The sequence below is a fragment of the Corella eumyota genome, chromosome 3 (assembly GCF_963082875.1).
Source record: "Corella eumyota chromosome 3, kaCorEumy4.1, whole genome shotgun sequence".
NCBI classification, from domain to species: Eukaryota; Metazoa; Chordata; class Ascidiacea; order Phlebobranchia; family Corellidae; genus Corella; species Corella eumyota.
Genome location: NC_137492.1, coordinates 18355177 through 18376356, shown reverse-complemented (window position 1 = coordinate 18376356; position 21180 = coordinate 18355177). Strand labels below are relative to the sequence as shown.

The window sequence follows — 21180 nt, the reverse complement described above, 5'->3', positions numbered from 1 at the left end:
GCGACCTACAACTTTAGGAAAAACACGCGTGTTGAATTTTACAGTTACTTTGATTTACAGTTTTTTAAGTAATACCTTAAAACAACAAAACATTATTAAAGTAATTTCTTAAAACGACAAACATATTAACATTGTAAAATTAGATGTTAATATGTTTTGTCCTGAATAAACAAAAACATTACAAAAAAATTATTTTATATTTTCGTTTTGGGGATACCTACGCAAAAATGCAAGTTTGTTTGTATAGTTCTCGTAGCGTAGTTAGTAAGGCGCTTGCTTTCAAATTAAGACGCCTCACTTCGATTCCCGCTGTTCTCATAAAATCTCTTTTGTTTAACAGAAAATTTTTGCGAAATGTTTTATCTTGAATGTTAGTTAAGCCAATGCGCGTCTAATAAAATATAAATTTTTAGGTTTTGCGTTTTTATCAACTTTTGATAAAAGTGTCATAACTTTTATGAATATCAATATTTTTAAAAAATATTTTGTTTACACATTAATTGGACCTGTTCGGTTTTAACAGAACAATTATTTTTCGATTTAAAATTTTTTTTTTTTTTAAATTTAGATGCAATATTATTGCCCAAAAATATCACGTGACCTAATTAAACCCAAAATAAAAAATAGCTCTAACTTTTGTTCTACTAAAAATTTTTGCGAAATGTTTTATCTTGAATGTTAGTTAGGTCGATGCGCGTCTAATAAAATATAAAATTTTAGGTTTTAAGATTTCATCAACTTTTAATAAAAGTGTCATAACTTTTATGAATATCAATATTTTAAAAAAATATTCTGTTTACACATTAATTGGACCTGTTCGGTTTTAACAGAACAATTATTTTTCGATTTAAAATTTATATTTTTTTTTTATTTATATGCAATATCATTGCCCAAAAATATCACGTGACCTAATTAAACCTAAAATAAAAAATAGCTCTAACTTTTGTTCTACTAAAAATTTTTGCGAAATGTTTTATCTTGAATGTTAGTTAGGCCAATGCGCGTCTAATAAAATATAAAATTTTAGGTTTTAAGATTTCATCAACTTTTAATAAAAGTGTCATAACTTTTATGAATATCAATACTTTTGAAAAATATTTTGTTTACACAATAATTGGACCTGTTCAGTTTTAACAGAACATTTATATTTTGATTTAAAATTCTTCATTTTTTTTTTAATTTATATGCAATATCATTGCCCAAAAATATCACGTGACCTAATTAAACCCAAAATGAAAAATAGCTCTAACTTTTGTTCTACTAAAAAATGTTGCGAAATGTTTAATCTTGAATGTTTGTTAGGCCAATGCGCGTCTAATAAAATATAAAGTTTTAGGTTTTGAGATTTCATCAACTTTTAATAAAAGTGTCATAACTTTTATGAATATCAATATTTTCAAAAAATATTTTGTAAACACGTTAATTGGACCTGTGCGGTTCTAACAAAACATTTATTTTTCGATTTAAAATTTTTTATTTTTTTTTAAAGTTTATATGCAATAGCATTGGCCAAAAATAATACGTGACCTAATTAAACCCAGAATAAAAATTTGCTGTAACTTTTGTTTTACTGAAAATTTTTGCGAAATGTTTTATCTTGAATGTTAGTTAGGTCAATGCGCGTCTAATAAAATATAAAATTTTAAGTTTTAAGATTTCATCAATTTTTAATAAAAGTGTCATAACTTTTATGAATATTAATATTTTCAAAAAATAGTTTGTAAACACGTTAATTGGACCTGTGCAGTTCTAACAAAACATTTATTTTTCGATTTAAAATTTTTTATTTTTTTTTAAAGTTTATATGCAATAGCATTGGCCAAAAATATCACGTGACCTAATTAAATCCAGAATGAAAATTCGCTGTAACTTTTGTTTTACTGAAAATTTTTGCGAAATGTTTTATCTTGAATGTTAGTTAGGTCGATGCGCGTCTAATAAAATATAAAATTTTAGGTTTTAAGATTTCATCAATTTTTAATAAAAGTGTCATAACTTTTATGAATATTAATATTTTCAAAAAATATTTTGTAAACACGTTAATTGGACCTGTGCAGTTCTAACAAAACATTTATTTTTCGATTTAAAATTTATTATTTTTTTTTTAAGTTTATATGCAATAGCATTGTTCAAAAATATCACGTGACCTAATTAAACCCAGAATAAAAATTTGCTGTAACTTTTGTTTTACTAAAAATTTTTGCGAAATGTTTTATCTTGAATGTTAGTTAGGTCGATGCGCGTCTAATAAAATATAAAATTTTAGGTTTTGAGATTTCATCAATTTTTAATAAAAGTGTCATAACTTTTATGAATATTAATATTTTCAAAAAATATTTTGTAAACACGTTAATTGGACCTGTGCGGTTCTAACAAAACATTTATTTTTCGATTTAAAATTTTTTATTTTTTTTAAAAGTTTATATGCAATAGCATTGGCCAAAAATATCACGTGACCTAATTAAACCCAGAATGAAAATTTGCTGTAACTTTTGTTTTACTGAAAATTTTTGCGAAATGTTTTATCTTGAATGTTAGTTAGGTCAATGCGCGTCTAATAAAATATAAAATTTTAGGTTTTAAGATTTCATCAATTTTTAATAAAAGTGTCATAACTTTTATGAATATTAATATTTTCAAAAAATATTTTGTAAACACGTTAATTGGACCTGTGCAGTTCTAACAAAACATTTATTTTTCGATTTAAAATTTATTATTTTTTTTTTAAGTTTATATGCAATAGCATTGTTCAAAAATATCACGTGACCTAATTAAACCCAGAATGAAAATTTGCTGTAACTTTTGTTTTACTAAAAATTTTTGCGAAATGTTTTATCTTGAATGTTAGTTAGGTCATTGCGCGTCTAATAAAATATAAAATTTTAGGTTTTGAGATTTCATCAATTTTTAATAAAAGTGTCATAACTTTTATGAATATTAATATTTTCAAAAAATATTTTGTAAACACGTTAATTGGACCTGTGCGGTTCTAACAAAACATTTATTTTTCGATTTAAAATTTTTTATTTTTTTTTAAAGTTTATATGCAATAGCATTGGCCAAAAATATCACGTGACCTAATTAAACCCAGAATGAAAATTTGCTGTAACTTTTGTTTTACTGAAAATTTTTGCGAAATGTTTTATCTTGAATGTTAGTTAGGTCAATGCGCGTCTAATAAAATATAAAATTTTAGGTTTTGAGATTTCATCAATTTTTAATAAAAGTGTCATAACTTTTATGAATATTAATATTTTCAAAAAATATTTTGTAAACACGTTAATTGGACCTGTGCGGTTCTAACAAAACATTTATTTTTTAATTTAAAAATGTTTTTTTTTTTTTAAAGTTAATATGCAATAGCATTGGCCAAAAATATCACGTGACCTAATTAAACCCAGAATGAAAATTTGCTGTAACTTTTGTTTTACTAAAAATTTTTGCGAAATGTTTTATCTTGAATGTTAGTTAGGTCAATGCGCGTCTTGTCCAAAAATATCACGTGACCTAATTAAACCCAGAATAAAAATTTGCTGTAAATTTTGTTTTACTAAAAATTTTTGCGAAATGTTTTATCTTGAATGTTAGTTAGGTCGATGCGCGTCTAATAAAATATAAAATTTTAGGTTTTAAGATTTCATCAATTTTTAATAAAAGTGTCATAACTTTTATGAATATTAATATTTTCAAAAAATATTTTGTAAACACGTTAATTGGACCTGTGCGGTTCTAACAAAACATTTATTTTTCGATTTAAAATTTTTTATTTTTTTTTTAAGTTTATATGCAATAGCATTGGCCAAAAATATCACGTGACCTAATTAAACCCAGAATGAAAATTCGCTGTAACTTTTGTTTTACTGAAAATTTTTGCGAAATGTTTTATCTTGAATGTTAGTTAGGTCAATGCGCGTCTAATAAAATATAAAATTTTAGGTTTTAAGATTTCATCAATTTTTAATAAAAGTGTCATAACTTTTATGAATATTAATATTTTCAAAAAATATTTTGTAAACACGTTAATTGGACCTGTGCGATTTTAACAGAACAATTATTTTTTAAATTAAAATTTGTAATTTTTTAAAAAAATGTCTATGCATTTTTGCGTGAATTAACACAACAAACAAAAATACAAAATAGATTTTTTTATGTTTTTGTTTATTCAGGACAAAGATAAAACATATTAACATTGTAAACTTAGAAAACATTTAAGCTGATTTTGCATGTTTGTACACTCAATATTAATATTTTTCCATTATTAAAATATTTTTTATTAAGCTATTGTACTGTACATTAAAAAGAGGTTTCAAAATATAAAATACACCCTAAATGTAAGCATTGACGTCTGCGATATTCATAACAACTTAGTAAATTGCCACTTAAAAGTTTAAAATCTTTAACTAAATCAATTTCTGCCAAATCGGAGAGTACCTGGTGGGCACAAGTAACGAACTTCGTAATCGTGGCATTGGCCATTTGCTTGGTCAGAATTCTGACAGAGTAAGCCTAAGATCGTGTTGAAGCGCTTAAATACGTCACCAGATTGTGAAGCTGGCACCAGAGACCCTACGACCCTTGCTTCCATTCGCACAGGTCGCCTAAAAATATAAAAATTAGTAAGTTGTTTTTGTTTTTTTTTCCTATCACCTTAAGGTGATAAGTTTTATATTTTTAATTGGGGAAGGGTGTGCTGTTATGACGTGTTTTGAGATATCCGTAAACGCCGGACACAAGGGCGAATAGTGTGACATTGGTGCGGCTCGAACCCGAAACCTTTTGGCGCGTAGTCCGACGCCATGACCGGTTCGCCACACTACCGGACATATTGAACAATTGTTATCGAACAGGTTATGTATATTTATTGTCTATTTAAAATGATATATAAATGTACCTGCAGACATCGGTGAACCCTGAGTTTCCTCTGATAAGCTGAACTGATTCGTTGTCACCTGACCTTCTTGTAGGATCTTGACTATTTATCCAACGGGTCCAAACATAGCTGGAATAAGCGGTGTCCAGTTGAAATTGTGTACGTGTGCACATTCGTTCCCGGAAACCTTTTAAAGAAGAATAAGAGAATTGTCATCATTAAAAAAATCATTTCAAAAATAAAACTCGCAAAAAGAATTCTTTTTTTATAATTACTTTTTTTATAATTACGTTTAGTAGAACCTAATATAGTGTTTGGTGCCAGCATGCTTGCAGCGGGTTTGGATAATTTGTGACGCAGGATCGCTGATTGACTTGATTATGCTAACGCACTAATTAACGGCGCGCAAGTATTTCTCTCTGCGATAGCGTGGTAGCTTTATTTTGCATCAGTATTACTTTTTTTTTTAACGTTAAAGTATACCCTGTTTTATATTGCAAGTTACCTGTTTTTAATAAAGCGTATTGCCAATAAGAATGTCTGTTAAAAACTAGCAGAAAGCGAACCTGGAACGTTTTTGTAACAACATGTTTAAAACTCCAAGCACAATTGCAAAATATTTATGTATAAAGCCCTTAAGCCCTTTCTGTGGTATTTCAGTTAAAGATAAATTAAAATAAATATGTAGACATGCCATATACTCATGACATTAACACTACCAGGAACATTTCGATTAGCAAAACCACAATTTTGCAGTTTTGGCCGATTTGAAAAACGAACTACCAAAAAAGGCAAGAAAAATGGATGTTTATTTTGACAATCTTATACCGAAGGGTCGTAAGACTACCACGAGTTCAAGATGGCAAGAGAAAATTTTATTATCAATATTTTTTCGTTTAGATTAAAGTTCAGTTGCCTTGATACGACAGAAATTTTATATAAGACTGTATATAAAATGCATCAGTGAGTATCTATAAATGCCCAAGATATTGAACTTATCAATTTAAAATAAATATAAGGACTTACTAATGGGGCAGTAGAATCGAACTCTGTAATCTAAACAAGGCTGTCCATCTGGCTGGTCATTAGCAAGACATGAAAGACCTCTTTGGTTATTTAACACGGCAAATATGTTGTTAGATTGCAGGGGAGTAACCTGGAAATATTAAGTTCAATCAGTTTTGGATGCAATAACAAGTTTAAAATATTACCAAGCTAACTGTACCCCCAACCGAAATACGATGAAATTTAACAACACAAAATATATTTTTTGCGTATTTTTAAATGTTCATTACACTTTTAAAAACTGTAAATTTGTCTTTTTTGTGTCAATAAAGAAAATGAGTACTTACTCCTTCTTTAGTTGAAGCTTGCATATATAGTGGGGAGAGGCACATCTCCTCAGGTCTCTCTTTTCTCAATCTCTCGACTGTTTCAACGTCGTCTCCAAGCCTGAACTCACGAGGGCTATCAACATCAAACCAATTCGTCCAATAATATCTGACACCTATAAATTTAAAATTGATTGTTTTGGTACTTTTGAATGCTTTAGCAAAAAAGTAAATTTAATAAGTAAATTGCAAAATAATTTCTTTTTTAATTGGACCCAGTTACATAAAAATATTAAAATATTTAAAACTTACTTGGTTTAGCATTCGGAAAATCAGACATTTTGATACTACCCCGAGGGCATTGGTACCTTATTGCCACCACACCATCTTTTATAGGTTTGGTCTACAAAAAACAAATTTTGTTTGTTAAGTCAAAAAGGTTTAATACTAGTGATTATACATTCCTGGTTCAATGTTATTTGTGCTATGTCATATTTTGTAAACATGGTTTAGTCCTTAATCCGGTTAGATAAAATTTACGCATTCAACTTTAAAATTTTAATTACCATTAATGTATATTATTTCAACGTTTTTTAACAAATTGTACATTTAACATTTATATTTTTATTAATAACTGTTTGGTTTATTTAAAAAAATTCAAACTCAGGTAGAAGTTAGAACAAAGACATTGTTGCAAGCAACCAAGTGTATTTATAAGTAATACTGCAAAGGTTTAAACCAGTAGGCTACATATAAATAAATACGGACACGTACCGAAATAGCAATAAAGCTATTTAAATTATAAATAAATTAAATTACACACAAACTGTCTGTTTTAAACTTAAATAATAGCTTCATACCTCGTGGCCAAGTACGCTTGTACATATACTGTCTGGATCACTTCCAGCTAGTAATTGAAGAGTTATGTCAGGAGATTGATTCAGTATAAACCATCTCGTGTATTCGCCAACTGTTTATAAACATTTATTAAAATTTTAGTAAATCAAACCAATCTTGAATCTAACTTAACAATCTATTGTTCAGAAAAATATGATTTAATTATTTTTAACAATTTAAAGTTTAAGATTCAATAAAAGTGTGATTGTAAAAGTAACCAAAACCTATTTTGTGTAAACTCTTATTCTTTAAAGTAAAACCAGATGCGTTCTAAACATTATTATTTTACAAAAAAAAATTGTACAAATTTAGTTTAAATTAACCTGTTGGGTAAGTCGTTTCCCTCCAACTTTCCAGACTCATTTTTTCGATGCTTGAACATGAAACAGGAACGTTATTCTCACTAACCGGTCGCATAGCCATTGGTGCTACTGTTTCCATATTCTCCATAGTTTCGCACAAAAGGCTGGACAAAGTCACTTTTCGAATCTCGTCGAGCTGATCTAAAGATTAGACAAGATTAAGATATTTATTAAAAAATCGTTTTAAAAATGTAGATTTTGAGTTTTTTTTTAGAAAACCCTATTTCTTAAACTTATCTGTGTTTAAATCTAACTTAAATTTGCATATTTTATTTAAAGATATTTAAGTGATTTTATCATGTACAGTTTAGGGCTTAACTAATAGTTATGGGCCAAAAAAAGAAGATTACATGTAAGGTTAGGCTTAAGTACATGGGTCTTAAACTTGTGAACGATCAATTCTTATCTTATAACTGAGACAATTTAAACCTACATGGGGTAAATACTGATGGATTCTCGAACCAAAGTCTGTCTCCTTTTCTTAAATCACGAAACTGGTATCCCATAATGCAAGCAAAAGTCGGGCCGACTAAGGCTCCTTCTAAAGTTGTTTCAGCCAAACTGCCAGCATATAAATCAACATCGTCCACGTGGCTATAAACGAAATAAAAATATTTAAAATTACTAGTGATTTCGAAATTAAAAAAAAACCTTAAATAAATACATTGTTTAAAAACTTTACGTGTTTTTTTGATAAAAAGTAGCGAAAAATATTACTTTTAACCAGACAATAGAATAATACAAATGTTTACATAGAAGCTTGCAAATTTAGAATTCAACTAACACTTTAACAACGACTTTTAAAAAAAAATATTTATTTAATTTTTTTAAATATTTTGATACCCGTAAATATCCTTTAATTTTTCCACAATTTCTGGTTTAATGATATCGGAGTAATCCGACCAAACTGCAGCTTTCCTTAAGCCACAAAACTCCCTAAATTGATTGTAAGGAGCCAGACCATGTTCTCTTCCTCTTTGGAGGTTAATTGAGAATAAATCTTCACCATGGCGTGTCGAAGATTCGAACATACGACTTAAAAATTTAAAATAATTACTAAACTAAAAAAAAACTTTTGAATATTTGAAAAAAGTTGAAAGTTCTATGGTACGTAGAATTTTGTTTTTGTGTATGGGCTTACTGTGGTTAAGGATGGGCTTTTCTTTGCATGTGAATTGTCGTTTAATCTCTTGCTTGCTAAGCTTAGATTAAGTGAAAAAACACGAAACTTACTTTCGAATATCAGACACAAATTGCAAGTCAGTTTTAAAGCCCTCGTCGATCATCAAACCACGAACTAGAGAAGCAGCTGTTCGGTTGAATATGGCGGAAGTATCAAACATTCCGTTCACTAGCGGCACTCTTGGGTATTCATTGTTGTCATAAGTTGGGTCAAGGCGGAAGAAAAATTCACCTACCTGACTATGACCATATCTAAAAATCAAAACACGTTGTTTATTTTTATGTAAATGTTAATTAATTAGTACTTGGACGTAACTTTGAACCTGGCTTTTTGTTTAAGAATCAAAGAGTTTATTTTAATTGGACGTCATTTTAAACGAGGACTGTTTAAAGTCAAATTTAATGGTTTTATATCTTCAGTTCAATATTCATTGTTGTTGTATTTTGGTTTTAAAATGATCGTGCGCAGATAGGACAGATAATACTATTAATAGGGTTTATGAAACAGTCAATGTTACTAGACTTCAATATATGCTACAAGTGTTTTTATGTTTAGGTTTTAAGATCGGTCGCAACAACGATGTAATTTATCATAAACAGAACTTTGCCATTAACTCGTATCAACCTGCGATAGATCAGAACCCAATAAGTAAGCCGACTATTTAGGCTATACATATTTACTGTTTAAGTTAAAATATTTCGTATAATCTGGATAATTGATTTTGACAAGATATATTCAGGATACCTGTGGGCAGCAGTTGAAAAAGAATTGGAGAGCGTCGCATCGAAACTTGGGTCGTACCCGTAATAATAACCTTCGTTCAGCAGCCTCAAGTCAAACTGACTCATATGTTTAGGCCCAAGCAATGGCTCCATATATTCACTGTAATAAAGTAAAAAAGGTAAAAAGCATTGGTTGTGTAGTTGGCACATTTCTAACAATTTTTTTCGTATATATTTTTATCCTCAATGTGGAAAAGTCAAATGCGCGACTTAAACATAGAGTAACAACTGATACTCCGACCCAGTTTCGAGTTGCCTGTGGCAGTTTTGGATATTATAGATTATAATTGCCCGATAGTTATACTGCTGATTAAGTGCTGGCTCAGCAGGAGTTCGTACCGTTTATAGCGCCTTACTCATTGATAGACATAAGTTAAAATCAAACGGTAGGCGATTTACTAAGTACGATAAATCACAATATTTATTTATTTTTTGATTACACATCTTTATCACTTGCTGGATATCGTCAAAATAACAAATTAAATTGCAATTGCCAAAATTATTAAGGATTAAGCAGAAAATGGCTTTGATCATAAATAGGCTGCCAGTTTTAGTAAACACCAAAAAACCCAAGATTTACCGCAAGATTTTTTCTTAGTAACAAATAATGTTAACTTTGCCGAATACCTTACATAGATTGCTGCATTATTTATTGTGGGTTGGATTAGTATTACATTTCAACCAGATTATTACTATGATAAGCTTTGGGCTAAGTTTGTTATGCAAATTCGCATCCTTGGCAGTTTTTTTTAATATATTGATTTTTGCAATTATTTATCCATGATTTAAAAAGATCCACTTCACGACCCAAACATAAAGTAACAACTGCTACACCGACCCAGTCTCGAGTTGACTTTAGCAGTTTGGAATATTATAGATTATAATTGCCAGATAATTATACTGCTGATTAAGTGCTGGCTCAGCAGGAGTTCATACCGTTCATAGTGCCTACTTAAGAGCGATACACATTGGAGCAGTTGGGATTGAACCCATGATCTTATATAGCGAAGCCAAAGGTTTTAACCACTACATTAGGTTTTGACCACTACATTGCCGGTTATTTAACAAAAGCGTTAATCCAAACCTACCCGTAAGTGATAAGCTGGTGGACTGCTGTAACGATCTTCCTTGCTTCATTGTAGCAAGTATCGCTCGTCCATCGTGGATTAAGAGCTTTCAAATTTCTTGCTATTTTGTTATGATGTCTCGTATAAGCCAAAGCGAGGGCACCAAGACCGATGTTTTCATTATTTCGACGATCTCCTAAAAATTAAAAAAAAGTATTTTATAAGTATTGTAGTAATCAAAGTATATACCTTATTATTTAATAATTTTTTTTTGTATATATCTTTATCCTCGAAGTGGGAAAGTCGAATGCGCGACTTAAACATAGAGTAACATAAGTTACTCCGACCCAGTCTTGAGTTGCCTGTGGAAGTTTAGGATATTATAGACTATAATTGCCCGATAATTATGCTGCTGATTAAGTGCTGGATCAGCAGGAGTTCATATCGTTTATAGCGCCTTACCCAAGGGCGCTACAGCATGATATCAGTGGAGATTGAACCCACAACCTCATGTGTGGTGTAGCATGTGTTCTTACCACTACACCACGCTGCCGCTCTAAAATTATTTACCATAATTACTAAAATATATATTAGAATGTAAAAATTTTTAAACAAGTAACTTAAATACCAATATTTATTGTTTAGTAATACTAAGAGTTAATATTTTTTGTAAAAACAAAAAGTAAAATAACAACTCACCCGCTGCATAACAGGCTGGAGTTGGAATGTGAGACATACAAGAAAACTGATCTCTAGCGGATAATGGAATTTGCTCCTTAGACGGAAAAATCCCGGTGTCTTTAAACGGGCATCCCGCTCCTTTTCCTCTTCCTCCAATAAGAAGCAATTCTCCACTTTCTATATTAATATAAAAAAAACATAAGTGAAAAAAAATTAAAAAAAAAATAATGTTGAAAAATTAAATTTAATTTGTGATGACAATTCTAGAGTTTTTTTAGAAGTCTGGGTATTCTTGAAATAAAGATAATTTACATGTGTTTTGCATACATTACTTTTAAGTCAACACAGATCGACATCAACAACGTAATTGTAGGTTTAAGACTTAAAATAACAAGTTTTTCTCTTTCAAAGAACATTTAAATTAAGGTTTCAATTATTTTTAAACTCAAAAACCTATATTTATTCTCCATATTCAATTTTCGGTTCTCGAAAATTAAACATGTTTCAAAAATTCCCAAGACGGGTAATTTTCAATTTGATGTTTAAAAATCTATAAATAGATATTTAACACACGTTTTTTATCATAACATGCACAATTAACGGCATGGAAATACCAATATCTCTTAAATATGTAGTATGTGTATTTATTGCATGGATAAAGGTTATTTACTAATGGTGTTACTATATCATTTTCAACTAAAACTGATTAATTTTTATTCTTTGTTTGCCTTTTTTTTTAAAAAGGTTTTAAAAAATTCATAAATAATTGTTAAATGGTAATCCAATTTAAACGATGTTTTTTTCCGTTTAGTAATTAATTTGTCATTAAATTTTATCTATACGACCTTTTATAACAGCAGTGTGCCATTTAATGACTATGCCGGTTCATTTGCGTTTATTAAAATTCATTAAAAGTTCGCTTATAGGTCATGACAAAAATATTGTGAATTTTTTCCTGGAAATAAAAAATGTTGCATTTTAACAATTTCAAACCTGATTCTGGATCTCTTAAGTCTATGCTGTATTGTATTCTTGATCCGTACACATTTCCAGCATCTAAGTAAGGAGTTAAAGCATTAAGCTGCTCTGCCGGACTGTCGGGGCACCCAGACCCAGTTTGTGAACCTTTTAATGGGATACAAGTCGTTTCTGGTCGGAAGAATGGGTCGTTTTGGGGTATAGGAATGTTGATGCAAGTCGAACTTGGGTTCGAACAGACACAGTTTACCTTTACACCGTTTTCATCTAAAAAATTCAAAAAATATTAAATTTTAAAGAATCAGTAATTATTACAAAAATGTTGAAAATTTAAAAACTTTTACAATATTCAAAAATGCGACTTACAAAAAAAAAGGCCAAACTAAAAAAAAACAAAATTAAATACATTTAATTCAATACAAAATTATTTAAATTACTGTTCATTGGTGGCGCATGTGTTATGTCATGGGCTACTACTTGACCATAAGTAACATGCATGGCATTGATTAACGGGTCGCGTTGCGTAGTAACATTATCGTTGTTAAACGCGTTTGAAATAGCTCGTGCCAGAGGCAGTGGACCGCCTAAGACCGATTCTCGGAAAGTCTGCAAGAAGAAATGGTTTCAAAGGTAAACGTAAATCGATTTAAACCGGTTTTTATTCAGACGAATTGTCGTAATTCACAAAATTAAGTACTATGGTTGTGGTGTTAAACTTTTACCAAAAAATATTTAAGATATTTTACGTACAAATATTTAAAAACATTATTTAACAAATAACAAATAAATAATTTTTTTTTATTTTAGAAAAATTAATGATATATTATCCTTAAAAAAAACAAAAATAATCCAATATTTTTTTTCATCCATAGTGTTAAAATAAATTTAAATCTACAACAAACTTACGTTTAATCCATTGCCATATACGGGAGGCACTAAACGTTTAAAAGGTTGGTTATGGGCTCCAGCATATGGATTTAACGGGTTGTTGCAAGTACCATCAACCGAATAATACCTAGACAAAAAACAAATATTTAATTTTAGTATAGGCACTATTAAAAAATTGACTATTTTTAGTTACAAAAGTTACACATAGCAAATAAAGCAACTAATTATACATATTATATGGTCATGTAATACTTAATTAAGTAGTACAAAAACGCAATAACAACAACTGAAAAATTTAATATTGCCAGGACTTGGTCTTGCTATCGACAGTTTTAGCGGTTTTAACATAAACGTGATTCATAAATTAATAATGATTAACGTACTGGCTATTTTGTGGACAGGCCAAGGCTGGCAAACTATTCAAAATACATTGCCTTGTGTCTCCAAGTAAAGAATAAGACGAAGACGTTGAACGATCTAAAAATTAAATTTTAAAAAAATTAAAAAAATAAAAAAAATGTCACCAATCAAGTTTATACTTTAAATATTTCAAATGCAAACGTACAGTTTAACTCTTAAGTGTTTTTCCAATGTTTTAGTGCTACTTAATCTTAAAAAAACACTTACCGTTAATGCTATGTGCTGGATTTAAAAGCAACCCAAGGCACACAAGTCCATAAGCGAAAAAATGCATTTTACTTAATCTCCTATGGCTCCGAGCTAAACTTATTGGTACCAAACCCAGTGAAAAAACACTATAAAAAACAAATCGTTTGGCTTACGTTTTTATACACTAGTGAATACCAAAAAAAGAAAAAAATGGTTTTTAGTCCACGCTTCTGAAATTACTTTCCGGTATAAGGAAGTAGGAAAATCATATTCTTCTCATTAAAAAAATCGGTTTAATTCACTTGAAAAAATATAGCCCACAATAACAGGTCTCAGGTTACCGTTATTTTTTACTATAAACAAAAATAAGTTGCACCCTAAACGACTTTATAAATTGCCCCTTAGCCATTCATGGCTGTATTGGAATCTGAATCAGTTTTAACTATATATAATACATGAAAAAACGATAAAATAAATGTTGGATATCTTAGAATTTTTTTATATTTTTTATGTTTTGATTAACAAGTTTGGGCTAATGTTTCAAAAAAAACAAGCGTAACGCAATGATGCCTTTAGGCCCTTTCATTTTTGCAGAAAATAAACAGAAGGGTGAACATTGTACATCGTGGTCAAATTAACTTAAACAACCAAAAATAAAAGCTTTAGTCAGAAATGTTGATTAGTTTCAGAAATTGTTTCTCTATATAGCTTGAATGTATATCACGACCGGAAATATAAAAATCAAAATCAACGCATTTTCTGATAATCGTTTCAATTAACTTTTGAATAACTACTCAAAATAACCACTTGAAATTTCTTTAGCACGCAACTGTGTTATTTTTGATGATATTTCAGACAATTATTACAATGAACTTATGACATTACGAACAAATGTATTTTGGTGAAACGCTTACATCATTACATCATGTTTATTTGAAAATAGGAACAAAAAACGTTAGTGGTAGTTAAAACATTTTTTACTTTAAAAATTTCATCATATGAATCAATAGTTTTTGTCTTTTAAGGCCCACAGGTTCAAAAAGGAGAACTGTAAATGCAATCTGACCTTAGGAAAAAAATTTCCGAAAAGTTTTTCATAGAAATCAAATAACATGTAAATAGCTATTAAAATTGGTAATTTATTCACAAGACAGTTTCACGTGGAAATTAGGTAATCACGAAACTTATAAAATTAACGCCTACACTTTTTTTTATCTATCCAATAAGGTGTGTCTTGTGATTTATAAAATTGTTTAGTGTAAGACTCACAAAAAAAACAAGAAAAAAAACACGTTTTGGCAATATAACCGTACATTTTTGGATAAACCAAGATAATAAAAAACTTTAAAGCCAAAAATCGTTTGGCCAATAACAATTTCTTTATTCTTTTGACGAAAATTTTAAACAGAAACCTAAAGCTCAAAATTTTGAGGAACTGTTTGAATTTTAACAAATTTGAAACGATATTCTTGGGAACTTTATTTTACGACCTATTTCAAATATACAATATCTTTATAGTGCACCTTGTAAAGATAAATATCTTATTAATTTTATCATTAAATCAAATGTGATGGTGGTGGTGATATCTCTACGCCACTTATAGTCTGCACGCCCATTACAAAAGGCCCGCCTATTACCTTTTAAAAAAAAACAGACTGCTACACAAAAGGGTCTATATATGTATTTTAAAACAGAAATTACCCAATAGGTAAATTCTAAGGGGGAATATTGTCAATATTGGTTTTCTACGTGATTTATTATTGCGCAACGGAAATGTAAAGACAGTTTAAAAGGTTAAGGCTTTAAAATATTTTACAAGCTTAACTCGTGATCCGCAAAAATTACCTGTATTGGGTTATTTAAAGGTTATATCAACAAATTATATATTAACTCAACGCCCAGTATTTATATGTAAGTAAAATAAATAAAACAGGTTTAAGGGCAACTGAATTCGCCCTTCATTTAACCCTTGAATTTTAGATAAAACTTAAATGATAAATGAAAAATTATATTAGTTTTTACTATATAACACGTTATTTGTGAATTTACCAACTAAGTAATTATAAAAACGTTAAAAATACTTAAAAAAACACACATAAAAATGTAAAAATATAACTAAAAAATATTTTAAAGACGGTTGTGATGTCATATACATTTGTCTAATAAGCGCGGGAAAACTAACTCGATCGTTCGAGTAACTGCATTACGCTTGGTTATTAAAAACCTCCATTTTATATCAATTTAAACGCGTAAATTCTTCTTTTTAGCCTACGTTTTACAAAAATAAGGTACTAAAAACATGAATTGGACGCCGTTAGTCGCAAAGGGCGGCCCGTTTTTTACAATAATAAAGGCTTCGACGAATCAAAAGCTAACAAAACATGCAATTCAACAAGTAGATGTTGAAGAAACCTGGTACGTAAGCTTAAATATCTCTTAAGAGTTGTAAACAAATAATGTCTACCTAGAGTTCTTTTATTTTTATTTCTGTTAACCATATCATCTTAAGGTAATAGGTTTAGTATTTTTATTGGGGACTAAGTGTGCAGTTAGTGCGCGTTTAAACTATCCGCGAACGCCGGGCTTAATTGCGAATAGTGGCATTGATGCGACTCGAACCCAAAACCTTTCGGCCTTTAGATCAATACCATCTTAACCACAGTATCAGTATTTTATTTGTTTTTAGCGACAGTTTGATTTCTTACTCACACCCGGAAACAAGAGATGATGAAAGATTTTCACTTCGCCTTTCTGCGCAACTTGCTCACGGTGCTGTTTGGGTGCTTAACCAGCAAACTACTTATTTACTCCGTGAGTTATTACAGCACCATTTAGACTTGAACTGCCTAAAATTCCTTAAAATATTTTTAAAGTATCAATTTATTTATTAAAACGGGTTTTAAAAAAATTATATATATTTATATTTTTAATTGTGTTTAAAAGTTTATCCAATTTAAAAAAAAAGTGTTTTAAAATATAATAGAGGATGTTGAAAGGACTTATAGAGAAATTTCCAGTTGGTCTGCTAAGCAAAAATTTGGAACAATAGATCTTCCTCGTCAATCGGATGTTGATCTCCAACTACTAAGAGAACCACCTATTAGTTTGGATGCATTTGAAAAAGATTTCGACCAAGATTTTGAAGATTTTGTTTTAAGATCAAGACAGAAAGAGGTAGACTTTTTTCAATAACTTATATTACTTAATTTGTTATCATTTATGGATTAAATTATTTTAATTATGTTTTTTTTTTAAGTTTGTTGTTCAAGACTTGTCATCAATAACATTACAAGAAGAGACACCCCACAAATTTTCAGAATTAGATATAGTAGGTTTTTAAAAAATCTTAATTTTTGTTTAATTCACAACTTTTATAGAAGTTTTTAAGTAAAGAAAATTAATAAACATTGTTTAAAAATACAAAGAAAATTTTTTTTTAAATACCAACTTTTTTAAGTATCAAGAGCCGGATGTATTTCATCCTTTAAGTGAAGACGAAATAATCCTAGCAATCGCTTCCAAATCTTCTGACGATGAAGCCGATGTGACAGCCATGAATCAAGTGCAGGATTTACTCGAGTAAATATTTTGTACTAAAAAAAAATTTTCCATATTTACAGTATATATATGTATATACCCGTCAAGAAAATAAGATTATCCAAATAAAGCAGGCTTTTTTTGTATATATTTTTATCCTCGATGTGGGAAAGTCCAATGCGCGACTTAAACATAACTGATGTTACTCCGACCCAGTCTCGAGATGCTTGTGGCAGTTTGGGATATTAAAGGTTATAATTGCTCGATAATTACGCTGCTGATTAAGTGCTGGCTCAGCAGGAGTTCATACCGTTTATAGGTCCTTACTTAAGGGCGCTACAGCATGAGGTCAGTGGGGATTAAACCCACGACCTTCTGTGTGGTGTAGCAAGTGTTCTTACCACTACACCAGGCTGCCGGTAAATATGATTTTTAATCTGCTGCCTATTATCATGTATTCAAAATTTACTATTTCATTGTATAGCCTATATCATATGTTTAAATTTGTAGAATGCCAGGGACATCACCGAAGTTAACAGACCAATCTAAGAAAATACAAGAAGGTAAGAAAAACTTTAAGTCCTTTGTTTGCAGAAAAAAATTCAACTAAATTAACCTAAGTAAATTATAACACAAATTTACTTTATCACAAACTTTTTTTTTAAAGTGTGATGACATTTTTTTTTTTGTATATATCTTTATTCTCGATGTGGAAAAGTCCAATGCGCGACTTAAACATAGAGTAACATCAGTTACTCCAACCCAGTCTCGAGTTGCCTGTGGCAGTTTGGGATATAGACTATAATGGCCTGGTAATTATGCTGCTGATTAGGTTCTGGCTCAGCAGGAGTTCATACCGTTTATAGCGACTTACTCAAGGGCGCTACAGCATGAGACCAGTGGGGATTAAACCCACGACCTCATGTGTGGTGTAGCAAGGGTTCTTACCACTACACCACGCTGCCGGTTATTATAGAAAGAGTGGGATTTAAACTCAAGACCCAACAGTGTCTTGCCACCAGTATATATAGTGTTTTAACAAACCTAATATATTTTTAGATGGAGGATCTTTACTCATTGGTTCCACGGGTCTGGAAAATCTATTTGGAAACGGTAACCTCTTTGAGGAAGACATTGATCGTCCTCTTCCGGCTCAGTCTGAATCGCAAATTCCAACCCATCCGGAGGAGATAGCAGACGAACCTCCTCGCCCTGCAGACTCACTTACTCCTGTAGGTCAAAATTAATTATTCAAAAACAAATACCAATTTTTTACATAACTAAAATTTAAATATGTCAAAAAAAGTTAATTTTTGTGAGTTTTACCATTTTGTCTTTATTTTAGTCAGAAGAATTGGTTCTCCCCCCTTTGAAACCTTTGCAAAAATTCACAAAAATTCGTAAACTTGCGATTGATAAAATTATCAAAATACCAAACGAAAAGTACTCAGCAAATCTGAAAGCACATGAAAATATTTCAGAAACGGTAATTATAAAATCATTGTTTTCACTGATTTAAATCACTGGCAGCGTGGTGTAGTGGTAAGAACACTTGCTACACCACACATAAGGTCGTGGGTTCAATCCCCACTGATCTCATGTTGTAGCGCCCTTGAGTAAGGCACTATAAACGGTATGAACTCCTGCTGAACCAGCACTTAATCAGCAGCATAATAATCGGGCAATTATAATCTATAATATCCCAAACTGCCACAGGCAACTCGAGACTGGGTAGAAGTAACCGATGTTACTCTATGCTTATTTCGCGCATTCAACTTTTCACATCGAGGATAAAGATATATACAAAAAAAAAATCCAATGAAAGAAAAATTGTTGCTAGCATTTTACTGGTTTAATTTTATTATTTTTAAACATTTAGCCAAAGAAAAAGTATGCAGTTCATGGTAGTTTCTCAGTCGACCAATTATTTAGTAGCTCTTGCCATGAAACAGCAGATATTAAATCAAGCTATTTAGACCCATACCAGGTTACTAACTCTATGATTCGGCATAAAATTATTTAGGACCAATATATAAAAATTACATTTGTATATGATACTAATATTTTTTTTTTAATCTATATAGTTCTAATAAAATTGACAGAAAGTACATTAGTATAAGGTCAGGTTCACCTACACTTGAGTATATGTTTGATAAGAAAACCTAGTTAAATTCAGCTTTACAAACGTGAGACTTTAGATAGGGAAAATGTTTTACGATTGAAATTCAAATTTCAGAAACGAACTAAAAATGGCAGATTTGGAAAAATGCCAATTTCTGTTCCAGTACAATTATTTGATGAAGCACTTGAAAGTATTAATGAACATATAAATGTACCCAAGTTGCCAGCTCTTGAAGTCTTAGGTAGATAGTATCAAGTCATATTTAACGAAGAAGTAAAATTGGTTTAGTTATATAAAAAAATAGGTTTTTATTTTTTCTTGATATGAAATTAAAAATTTTTAAATACTAATTTTAAAAAAGATGAGGCTGCTGAAAGACAACCTAAAGAGCATCCTGATCATGACGTGCAGATGGACATAGCTTCTTCTGAGGTGCCAGGACTTCCAGATAAGATGCAAGAGACTCCTCCTCAAGATCAATCTTCTTTTGTTGTATTTATCTGTTTACCATTACTGTATTAATTTTTAAGTTAAAATAATTATTATTGGAATGAATTTTTTTCTAAATCTGGTTTGTGTCCATTTTTTTTTGAATATAATGACTAAAAATACTAAAATAAACAATTTTAAAAACATATAAATGTTATTTTAAAATTTATTTATAAGCGAGCTAACATTGGTACTTCAATGGAAGAAAGAAGGCCCTTGCAAGGTTCATTACTACCCCAAGATGTTGAAGAATTTAACATTCCAGGTATGCTTTATTTAAAATAACGCTAAAGCACCTTACCTGATATTATTTGGAATCAGTGGAAATCAAATCAACAGACTTGAGTTTTAAAAAATTATTTTTTTTGATAGATGATGCAAATCAATTTAACAATTTTCATGTTCCTGAAAACTTTCCTGAAAAGCCACCTGCTTATAGTGATGTTGTGTAAGTGTTAGTGTTTTAATATACCGGCAGCGTGGTGTAGTGGTAAGAACACTTGTCATGCTGTAGCACCCTTGAGTAAGGCGCTATAAACGGTATAAACTCCTGCTGAGTCAGCACTTAATCAGCAGCATAATTACCGGGCAATTATAATCTATAATATCCCAAACTGCCACAGGCAACTCGAGACTGGGTTGGAGTTACTGATGTTACTCTATGTTTAAGTCGTGCATTCGACTTTCTCACATCAAGGATAAAGATATCTACAAATAAAAAATGAATAAAAATTTTTGGGTATTAAATGATTTAGAAAATACTTAATCATGTATTCATATGTAGATATGGTGATCGTGTTATGTCAACAATTGAAATTGAAACTCAACATTCGCTTGATGTTTCAAGGATTTCTAAAAAACTAAGGTAACTTTACTTGAACCAAAATCATTTTCATGTATTTTTTTCTGAATATAATTCAGTATATTCAAAATTCTGATTAGTACCGGCATAAATAAAAACACTTTTTAGTAACCACCCTGTACCGTAACCTTTCTTTATAAATTGTATTTAAAAAAAATCTCTTGACCGAAAATTTATGTTAAAAAGTTTTTTTAAAAGTTGGGTGTTTGGAAATATGTTTAAAAGGTTGCTCTGTAATCAGAGGGAATATTTTAAATTTTTTTACGCTGGTAACCAATAAATATATTTTAAATTAAGCGAATCTTTAAGCGGCGAATCTTTTGTTATGTTTTCCACTTTGGTCCCACCAGGAACTTTAAAGAAAAAAGCTGTTACAACTTTGGTAGTTCTACTAAGTAAGAATGAATTTTTACAATTGCAAAAAATCTAATAATTAAGTTATAAAAATGTAATTAAGTTCAACATAAGGTGAATTAATAAAACAATTTCAATATAATATTGTTGGGTTGTTGTTACAGAACT

General features: G+C 30.1%; 1 protein-coding gene across 1 annotated transcript; it reads right to left on the bottom strand.

The window, feature by feature from the left end:
• Positions 1-4405: 4405 nt before the first annotated feature.
• Positions 4406-13733, bottom strand: LOC145745999 (peroxidase-like). The gene is made up of 18 exons (XM_082564177.1): positions 13667-13733; positions 13469-13516; positions 13058-13203; positions 12589-12757; positions 12167-12418; positions 11192-11350; positions 10514-10688; positions 9388-9525; positions 8694-8894; positions 8304-8495; positions 7894-8054; positions 7422-7601; positions 7062-7171; positions 6514-6604; positions 6223-6377; positions 5897-6026; positions 4892-5057; positions 4406-4598 (listed from the first exon to the last, which is right to left on the bottom strand). Exons 1-18 carry the CDS (start codon positions 13731-13733, stop codon positions 4406-4408), a joined length of 2733 nt encoding a protein of 910 aa, XP_082420303.1.
• Between the last annotated feature and the right edge of the window lie 7447 nt (positions 13734-21180).